This window comes from Heteronotia binoei, chromosome 9 (assembly GCF_032191835.1).
Source record: "Heteronotia binoei isolate CCM8104 ecotype False Entrance Well chromosome 9, APGP_CSIRO_Hbin_v1, whole genome shotgun sequence".
Classification (NCBI taxonomy): domain Eukaryota; kingdom Metazoa; phylum Chordata; class Lepidosauria; order Squamata; family Gekkonidae; genus Heteronotia; species Heteronotia binoei.
This window is the reverse complement of record NC_083231.1, coordinates 2,573,330-2,584,124: the sequence shown is the minus strand read 5'-3', so window position 1 is coordinate 2,584,124 and position 10,795 is coordinate 2,573,330. Positions and strand designations below refer to the sequence as shown.

The 10,795-nt window shown below is 45.2% G+C and overlaps 1 protein-coding gene across 11 annotated transcripts in view; it reads right to left on the bottom strand.

The window, feature by feature from the left end:
• Positions 1 to 2,300: 2,300 nt before the first annotated feature.
• ADD1 (adducin 1) overlaps positions 2,301 to 10,795 on the bottom strand; it is a 48,079-nt gene continuing 39,584 nt past the window's right edge. For 6 of the 11 annotated variants that reach the window (XM_060246133.1, XM_060246135.1, XM_060246138.1 and 3 more), the window contains one exon: positions 2,301 to 4,395. In XM_060246133.1, the coding sequence (XP_060102116.1) occupies positions 4,064 to 4,395 (332 nt within the window). In that variant the 3' untranslated portion in view covers positions 2,301 to 4,063. Of the gene's footprint in view, positions 4,396 to 9,645; positions 9,681 to 10,795 lie in introns of those variants that run through there. The other 5 variants (XM_060246141.1, XM_060246143.1, XM_060246142.1 and 2 more) reach the window with 2 other exon arrangements.

Here is a 10,795-nt window from a genome sequence, read left to right as displayed (position 1 = left end):
TCACGTGGGAATGGCCTCTGTTGAAAAATTGCATTCCAGGTGATTGTGGAACTAAATCTCCGCTCATGCTGGCTCACGTTGCAGACATGATATCTTGTGGACTCACCATGACATTGCAGAGTAGCAAAGATGGTGATGCAGCAAAACTTCATGTTGAAGAGGGCAAAAATATTCAGTGAAATAGACCAGTGTGCTCAACATCCCCCATCTTTGTCTGCGAGAGTGACTGTGATGCTCTCGTGTGAAATTTCTCAGAGGACGTCGTCCCTTCTTGCTTGGAGCCTCCCAAAGAGGGGCCACCGTGTTGGTCAGCCAAGGCCAGGGGCTGCTGCAGAGATTGTCAAGTGGGCAGGTGGGAGCAGCTGCCTTAAGCCAAAGACTTGGGCAGCTTGCTGAAGGTCTGTGCCCCACTCTTGTGTCAAAGACCAGGCAGCAGCCTTCATGCTTGTGGCACTCACTACCTTGGGGCGTGAGAGAACTACAGTTAGTAGCCACGGACAATTTGATATGTTCCACTCTTCAGATTCTGTTTGTATAAAGCGTGATACATTTTGTACTCAGACCACCTTGCCTGCTGTCTCAACATTAAAATTAGTAACCCAGAGCAACTTCAGCCTCTTGTGATTTCCCATTGCCATTATACTTCCCAAAGTGAGGCTCTTGTATCTCCTGTGTAATGTGAATGACGCCTGCTCTGTCTCACTCAGGGGTAGGAGCACGACTTCTGCTCTTCTCCCACACTGCTGGGGAACGTCTGACCTGCCCGTGGTCAAGCATCCTGAGCTCTGCCTCCTATCAGTCCAGTTCATTAGCCCAAGCACCTTTCAATACTTTAATTTCTCCCTAATACTGGAGCCAAAAATAGCCTTTTTTAATCTATATTTGGGATTTGAATGGCAAAGGAAAAACAAAATATTTGGAATTTAAAGTGGCTTAATATTGTGCTTTATTTTGGATCTCTGATTAAAAATTAAACAAATTACATTTCTTTATGAAGGATGGTTGCATAAATTTCCATCTACAGTTAGCCACCAAAATATACAGGAAGCCCAATTTAATGATCAAAATTACATGCAGGAGCTAGAGAGTGATGTGGCTATGCTATTCCATGATAATCCTATTACTTTTAATTAATAGACAAAACAGTCAGTATTTGAACAATTTGAACTCAACTTTGGCTTGGAAAATGCCGGTCTCCATATTTTCATCAGCATTCCCCCCCGCCCCCCCCGGACCTTACTTTGCCCCCTCATTATTTTTACTGGGTTACACACATCCTCCCTCCCCCAGCAGACATGGGGAGGGAGGATGGAAGTCTGCATTGGGAAGGCAGATCGAGCAGGAAGCGGCTTTGCATGAGCAGCGTGGATGGCAGAGGCCTCCCCCAGAAGCCAGGCCTCCATCACCACTTCTGCCACACAGGCCGCTTTCGCTCTCAGTCCCTTAGAACAGGAATCCAGAACCCACCAAGCAATAGTATCACTTTGCTCTGGTTTGACCTCACCTGAAGTATTGTGTTCAGTTTTAGGCACACCACTTTAAGGATATAGACAAGCTGGAATGGGTCCAGAGGAGGGCGACGAAGATTGGGGGGGGGGGGGCAGTGGATCTGGAGACCAAATCCCATGAGGAAAGGCTGAAAGAGCTGGGGATGTTTGGCCTGGAGAGATGACTGAAAGGTGATATAACCATTTTCAAGTACTTGAAGGGCTGTCATCTAGAGTTGTGCAGTTGCCTCAGAAGGTCAGATTAGAACCAACAGGTTAAAATTATGTCAAAAGGGTTTCTGGCTCAACATTAGGAAGAACTTCCTGACTGTTAGAGTGGTTCCTCAGTGGAACAGCCTCCCTCGGGAGGTGGTGGGCTCTCCTTCCTTGGAGGTCTTTGAGCTGAGGCTAGATGACCATCTACAGCAATGCTGAGGCAGGAAAGGTTGCATCTCATGCTTAGTTCTCGTAGCCCCGACACACCCAGGGAAATGGGGTTTGCCACTTTGGGGTCAGGAAGCAATTTTTCTCCAGGCCAGTTTTGCCCAAGATGCTGGATGAGTGTTTTTCTCTCCCCCCCACCCCCATCTTCTGGGCTTGCAGGACGTGTCACTGGGGGGGGGGGGGGGTGAATTTCCTGCATTGTGCTGGAGTTGGATTAGATGACCCTGGAGATCCCTTCCAACTCCATGATTCTAAGTGGTGCCACTCTGCCTAACTTTTTTTGTATACACACTGAAAATCACTCCGAAGCATTCTGCGTCTTTCAGGGATCTAGAGAACTTGAATAGGATGTACAGAAAAGCACACGGATCCTTTGAAGAGTTTTATTTGTGAGTAGAACTGAATGATACAACAAAGGAAGAAAAAATACAGGACTCTTCTGCTTCCCTCCCACCCCCATCCCACCCCCATGTGCCACACCATCACACAACGAGGTTTCATACTGTAATACAAAGAATCAAGAACTACAAAATTAGAACTTCAAAATCATTGCATATGTGGTCAGAAAGATAATTTGAATCCCTACATTTTCTAACAGAAACATGAAGCAATGGCTTTTGTGATGCAATTTCAACTCAGGCCATGAGACACAGCGGAGCAAAATTGGGACAGGCTGCTGTTTAGTGTTCACAGGACATATAAAGTTAGGAAACAAGCTGAAAGCCGTTAGTGCCATGCAGAGTCCATAGGAAACATGAACAGTTTCAGCCTCTCCTCTTCTTCTACAGCGACCAGTGCTTGCCCGTTTTCCTGCAGCAGTGCTGTTACTACCATTGACTCTTATTCCCCCGTAAATCTTCTGCATCAGCCTTACAGAGGCAAATTTAAACAGCTCCGATACTTATGTGGAGTCTAATACAGGTGTTTTCTTTCTAATGAAGCTGCACCCAATCACTGAACTCATTCTAGGGTAAGGCATTCAATGCTAGCTACTGTACACCAAGCTTTGTTTTTTCATTACACAGCCTTGATGTAGTACGCCATCCAGTATTAAGTTCTAGTTCATTTATTTAAAAAATCTCTTAAGTCCCCTGACCTCAAGTCATATGTGAATGCACCTGCTTCTTTCACAAGCTCAGTTTTAAGCTCTGAAGGAAACTCAATGTTCTCTGTTTTTGGAATGCTCATACATGCCCCAGCTAAAAAACAACAGTGCAGAGAAGGAGAAGTGAATATGGCAAGTTCTGCCAAGACCTGCCACTTGCTGCTGGCCTACGGCACACTTCACCAGGTTCCTCCTGCCCTTGCTTGAAGCACTACGGGGAAAGGCCACCACTGGGTGTGACTGTGGCAGCTGTTGTCACTCGTGCCCAGGCTCATTAAAGCAACTGGGCAGGAGACCACGAGCCTAGATCAAGGTGTGTGTTTGTGACCAGGGCATTTTCATATCCAGCACTTGAAGCTAACCTCCAGATTTCTAGAAGGAGTTGGGATGCTACTCTTTGCTAGAAAACGAATCAGTGAAACATCATTATTCTGTGGAAACTTCATTAGAAAGCAGGCCGGGTTCTTGGCAGGAAACACAAGCAGCTTCCTTCTTCTCAGATCAAACAAGGAGGTTTGGCGTCTCAGCTATGCTACAGTTCAAAACAGGAAGGGAGGAAGACCACATTCTTTGAAGCCTCAGGACAGCATTGATTCAGTGCAGGTGCAGATCTATTCTCAAAAATATAAATGCAGAGTCCTCTCCCAGTCACCGCTAGCAACCAAAGTAGGATCTGGGACAAGAATAACTTTTAGAGTGAGCAGATAGCAGCACATTTTAAGCAGGACACTGTGAAAAGAGCTTGCCTTCATATCTAAAGTGGTTCATACACAGTGGCTCAGTGTCTTCTTCCGATGTTTACATACTTTTACATACTAGGAATAAACCGGCTTAGCTGCTGCGGCATACACAAGATTAGCACCTTCTGCTTGTTAATTTTCTAGTATAATCTTAAGCAATCAAGCTATAACTTGAGGGTGTTACTTGTTCTGCTTTTTACATGACAAAAAACACTCAGTACAATCTGATACATTCTAGTGGTTAATAAACTTAAAATTCTAACACATGACAGCATTTCTGAAGGTGTTTAGGAGTCAGTCTTCTTTTTGTTTTTCTTCAGAAAGGAAGGCGTGCGGAACTTCTTCTTCTTCTTGGACGGAGACTTCCCAGGAGACTCATCGCTGCCAGCATCCACCGTTGCCCCCTCCTCAGCCTGTGGGGGTGGCGCTTCTTCCCCAGGCTGAGCGGGACACTCCACTTGGCTGGGGGTCAGGTCTTTCTCACATTTACCTTCCTCTTCTTTCCCAGAGGCTGGGAAGCTGAGGGCTTCAGAAGGCTCGTCAGGGGTGAGGTCTGGGAGGCTTTGCTTGAAAGTTGCAGCATCACTGTCATCTTTGTAAGGCTGCTCAGGCTGCCTCTCTAGTGGGGCAATCAAAAGGAACAGGTCTGTTAGTGTGTGCTGGCCGAGCAGAGAGAGCGCTCTGGGCAAAAAATGACATGCAGAGCCAGGCACACCGGAGTCCCCACCTGGAAGCCCTGCCCTCAGTGGTCACAGAGGCAAAAATCAATCGTGTCGATCTATGCCCTAAATAGTGTGGAAAAATGTTTTTAAAGTCTGTGGTTTGTGTTTTAAAAATCCCTGTTTTGCTGAGTCCCTGCCTTCCCCACAGAACTAAAAGCGCTGAAGGATGCGTGTAAATGTGTGTTGCTACTCATCAGACAACTGGGTGGAAACAGAAGGGAACTCATGCTCGTTTCCCTTCCCTTTTCCAAAGCCACTTTGCACTCTGGTCCTCAAGGCAAGCAGCACAGACCATTCGATACCTTCTTGCAGGAGATGCTGCTCGCTTGTCCATGAAAGAAACGGAGCAACTGCCTTCCCCCCCATGGGCTACAGGGATGTTAACAACAGAATTTAAGATTCCAAACTCGCCCAGGACCCAGTTCAGGCAAGAAGAGCAAAGGCATGCATCAGCTCCTGCTTGTATTAGAGCCCCCTGCCCTCCCGTTAGGATGGCAGCAACTCCTGGAGGTCACAGATCTAAATTCACAACAGATCACAACCTCTCGTGTGAGACACTGCAGTGGAAGAAGGGGGAAAGCGATGATTCCCCTTTTCCTGCTTTTTCATAGTGAACAGCTCTCCAGCTAATTTTTATTTAAACAACAAAAAGATGTTTCACTTGGCTATCTCAGATCTATAGATTTAGGTGGGTTGCAGTGTTGGTCTGAAGCAGTAAAAACAAGAACAAAGTTTGAGTCGAGTGGCACCTTTAAGGCCAGGGGAGGCCAAACTATAGGGGTGGATCTTTCACACATATTGTATGGCTTCTGGAGGGCGAGGAGGAACTTCATGTAGGTGTACTCTCAAGTAAGCTTGCTTAGCATTGGCACCTCAGTCATTGGTAGGCAACTATTTCTGCCATGTGTGAAGCAGGGAAAGAGGCTTGCAAGCTCTTCTCCACAACAGAAGTCGCCTGGAGACCTGGAATGGGGAATGAGAACACAAGAGCCGAGGGAGCCACTGGAAGGAGGGACGGAAGTAAAGAGGGCAGTGCAGGGTTCCCTCTTAAGTCTCACAGCTCTTGGATTTACTCAATTTGATGTCAAGGCAAAGAGAGATGCATAATGATGCAAATAGTGGCCAGTGATTTATATGGTACATGTTTCCTTCTCCCACTGGTGCCAAAAAATAATTCCCTAACCTTTCCCTATGCTGGTCTTATGGGGACAGTTATTACCAGCTGTTGTTGTTGGTTTTTTAAAAAAAATCTCTTTCCAGCATTGTCATGTTGTAAAATCATACATATGTATTTTAACTTTCTGCACAAATAAAGTATTGAGCCTTAAAGATGTGTGTGTAATATTTGTTCTTGACTTACGGCTCTCAAACAGCTACCCCTTTTTAAGGCCAACCAAGTTTAATTCTGGGTATAAGCACACTACACGTGCACACAAAACCTTATATCCAGAATTAAACTTGGTTGGTCTTAAGGTGCCAGTGGACTCAAACTTTGTTCTATGACATCTATAGATGTTTCTCTTGTAAGGGGAAGAGAGTATGAGAGCAGAAAACTATCCTGGGGGGAAAGGGCATGCCTGAAAAATAAAGGAGATTCATCTGACGAGTATCTTAAACATAAGAAACAGGAGACAGGTAGATCAAGTCCGTATCATCCACATTTTGCATGCAGGAGGAAACAGAGTAAAACCAAGTCACAGCAATGTGCACACCACCCAAAAGAGTGGTAGCAGCAGTGACATTTTATCATTAGTACTGCCCTGAAAATCTACCACAGTACATTTCGTATTCTTTAAAGTTATTATTTCAATGTTGAGTTCATTTTTCTTTCTGGCATTTGTATTTCACAGCTGTGTTTGTGGTGTATTTTTATTTGTAGCTTAGAATCTGAAGAATTTGGGTTTTGTTAGCTCAGCAGTAACAACCACTCCAAACTCAGCAAACCAAAAGCGTTAGAAGTTTTAAACTGGGTTAAGATTATTTAAAAGCAGGGTGAAAGGAGAAAGCTATTTGGAGGGTTACAAATTGCCTAAAGAGCTGTAGTATGATTAAGTTGGCTGAAAATACTTCACAGCATGGAGAACTGTTCTTTGTACATCTAGCACGAAAGATAATTATTTCATGCCAACATGAAATCTTGGGCAGGGTAATTAAAAGAACAAGCTTCTTATTTTATCAAGAATAAAACGTAACCCTGCCTTTTAGAAAACTGGGGGGAACTACTGGTATTTCAGGCCATTTCCACTGTACTACTCAGTAATCACAAGGGGGAAAAAGAGGCAGAAATTTTCAAAGTTTTCTTCAGATACTTACGTGTATCAAATAATTACATTTTTCTTGAAGGAACTTTCAAGTCATGAATAAATGAAAATGCTGCAAAATCTGAAACCTAATGGATCCACAGGAATCAGTACTATAATGTTATGTAACAATCATCCTTGTGGGAACAAAAGTCTCATGAAAAATGGCACTATAAAGCCACCAATACATGGTTCTATTTAGGAAGTTGCTCCAACATGACTGCAGTTTAATCAGTTCTGCTGAAAGTATTCCACAGGTCCCAGATGTGGTGAAGGTGAATGGCAGCTGCTTATCTGTCATGGATGTTGTGTGAGTGATCATCTGTACAGTCACACCACTGGGAACCCAGCCTGCATGCAGCCTCCTCCTCAACATGAAAGAACTTTTGGTGGCTGGCTGGCTCCATCCTCTCCAGAAGAGAGGATACCACCACACATGCCAAGAGCATCAGAGCCTCACCATCTCTCTCATTTTTCTCCTGGAGCTTCATAGCAGGCCAAACACACACCTCTTGCAGTGATGGTGGTAGTGGAGGATGGTGAGGTGTTTGACTCTACAGATGACCCACCTGAAGTCAATCACAACAGCAGGACAAACTTCAGCTAGGGAACACAGAGTCTAACACTAATCTTGCAAAAGCAAACCTGTCTCAGACACATCTAGGTACAAAGACAGATAGCTGGGACAAAGGTGCTGCTCTCCATAACTCTGGAAAAAGTTGAAATGAAGAGACATAATCATGGCAAGACATTTGTTTCAGTGCAGGTACAGAAGTGACTCTGACTGCCTCACAGCAAATAGAAAGTCAACCTTTAGGGAAAGTCACATTAGCAGAGTTCAAATGGTCAGCTGTGAAAGAACCGCCTGATGGCTTCTAGAAGGAAGGGGATAGTTGCAGGATCCCCTGAAGGACCACGGAACTATAAGCTGAGCTGAACTGTAAGGTCCTAATTATGGTAGATAGGAACCATACTCCAATCGGAATAATTGTGCACTGTTGAATCACAAGTGACTCCTGGTGACTTTCAGGACAGGAGGTTTTCAAGGCAAGAGATGAGCAGAAGTGGTTTGCCATCGCCTTCCTGTGCATAGTAGCCCCAGTCGTCTTTGTGATCTCCCATCTGAGCACTAACTATGGCTGACCCTACTTGGCTTCCAAGCTCTGTCAAGAGAGACATCAAGGCTAACAGGCCGCTCTTGGGATCTAACAATGATGCAAATACAGACACTTTCTTTGCATTTGGAAGACCCCCTGGAAGCCAGAGGACAGGCCCTCAAGGGAGCTGGCCATCCAGCTGTTTGCTTCAGTCTGCTGATGACTGGCTGCAGTAGTCTTCTTTGGCTCTACAACGGGAGGTCCTCGACATGGAGAAGATGGGAGAAAGATGCCTTGGCCCAGTGCTGGAGCCCTGTGAAGCACAACTGACGCTGGTGCTTGGGAAGCAGCCCTGGTTGCTCTATATTATGGAATAAGAGGTTATGCAAGATGAGATGGACAGGCGTTTCAACCTAGTGTGCCTGGAATGCACCCCTGAGAGATCGGCCATCCTGACCTGCTATCCTGTTGAAACCAAGACAAATGATACATCTACCTGGGAAGCAAGCACAGCTGGTGGTTAGATGCCTCCACAAGGGAAAACTTTGACTAAGTTAACTTGAAAGAGCAGCCAGGGAAACTGCCAGCTGTTTGTCTCTCTCTGCTCCTCTAGGAGCTGCACAGTGTGATCCAGCGAACCAAACGAGAGCCTGTGCCTGCCTGCTTCTCTACAGTGTTGCATTCTGACTTGAAGCACTGTTAAGAATGCCCTGCAAGAAGTTTCAGGATGCTGATGCACATTTTGCTGAACATTTAGGGATGCAAGTCAGAGAAAATCGGATCCCTTGGAAGAGTTTAGGGTTAGGGTTTTGTCTGCCACTATAGGGCATGAAGGTGTACATAAAATCCACCAAAGAGAGAGGAAAGTTGGGAAACTGGGGAGTAAAATGACGGAGGAAGTTCCTAATGGTGTAGCAGCCATAACAATCAAAGGAAAACTGAGCCAGACAGTCTGTTGCTCTCGGCAGCTGCTTCGGGTGCCAAACAGCTGGCTGCCAAAGCTGTTTTGGGCTCAGTTCTAGTTCTTTGTGCATGCACAGCAACCCACTGATGAACCTACACAGTGTGACCCTGAAGACATTTCCCACCCCAGAATCCAGGCAACTGAGCTCCGGAGGAGGCCTGACTGCAGAGGGTGAAGCAGAAGTGCAGGCCACCAGACTCAGAGGATTATTTATTCTGTGCAAAGAGGAGGAGGAAGGCTCAAGTTCCCGCCTCACAATGGCTAGGAGTCAACACCTGGGAAGAGTGGTGTGCAAGAGCCCTGCAAAGCCAGCACAAATGTGATGAGCATCTATCTGAAACATCAGGTTTGCCCCTCTAAGGCCATTTTAGATTTATAGTAGAGATTTAAAAAACAAACCAATCCCCCACCCCCCAAAAAGAGCATACTATCCTCCCTCCCTCCTCATTGCTGGAGAAATTAACACCTTGGGCACAAAATCAGAATTTGAATGCCTCAAAAAGGAAAGAATCTGCCTTTTAAAAAAAATTTCTGGAGACATTTTCAGGTTCAACTAGTGGTACATACTCAGCTCTTGCTAATGTCACTCCAACTGATCTGTTCTGGTAAAGCAACCAAAGTAGTTAAGCATACTTTAAAATGTAAATGCCCAACTTACCAAACCAAACCAGCCTGACACAGAAAGAAAACATTACAAAAGATGCCAGAGAATGAAGCAAAGCACAGAAGAGTCAGAGGAAGCAGCAGGGACAGGTTGAGGGTGGGAGGGGGGTGGGATGGTACTTACTATGGCAACAGGTACTCTTTAGCATATCCACCTCCTGTTTGTAACGCAGCCACAAGAAGAAAAAAGCACAAGTAGAGAATCGATGCATCCATCACAGCCATTGTGTTATATTAAAAGAATGGCAAGAACCATTCTTATAGAATACAGAATGAGGTGGAATGAACAGACAGCTTTGTAACAGACAAGTGGTAATTCTCAGGGTAAAAGGAAAACACACAAAACACCTTAGATTACACCTGCTTGAACACTCAACTGATGTTTATCCAAATCACTGAAATGTGGTTAACAGAGGTCTCTGGCACTGCTCTTGCAACACAGAGACTGTAAGGGAAACAAATGTTTAACCCAGCATCTAAATCGAAACAGAGAACTAGGCCCAGAGGTGTAATCCAGTTACAATAATGCTTAAGAAATGTGCAACAACCAAGCAAAATCAACACATTTGCCAGCGTGCACAGGTGGTCAGATAAACAGACCCCATCTCACCTCAAGAGGAGGCAGCTCTGCATATCTGTCCGTCTACACATGAAGCTCTGCCTCTGTTGAAGTGAGCACAAGCATGTGCACAGGTGTGCAGCAGAGCCCACACATCCACAAAGAACTGCGGGATCACAACAATCTTATCTGCTTCAAGTTCAGTGTGGTGAGAAAGTGTAAACATGATCAAATTTAAGAACTTCAAGCCAGCTCTATGATTTCTATACAGTGGTTATTATGTAGTTTCCTGGACATGAAGAGCTTCAGAATATCTCTTCATACTAACTGGTGGTAGATGAGTTTCAGGGTTAAGTGCAAAATGATGCACACTGGGACAAAAATCCTAATTTTCCATCCATACTGACCAGGGGGTGTGCATTCAGATATACCCAAGGTGAAAATATATCCAAAAGATACCTTATTGGTATTTTCAGGGTATATTTCAATCCCCCAGATAAATCCAGGTTTTCTTGGGAAAACTGGAAGCGAGGAGGAAACAAAAGAAGAAAATCCTGGATATATTTGGGAATTACCAACAGATCCGAAAGCAGCTGATCTTGGCCATTTGTTGGGCCTCTACTGCAGTCCCTTTAAACTTTAAAGGGCAGCCCAAGGATCAGCTGTGCCGGGGAAGCAGACTGTTCCCGCTGGCTCTGCTTGGTGCAGCCTGGT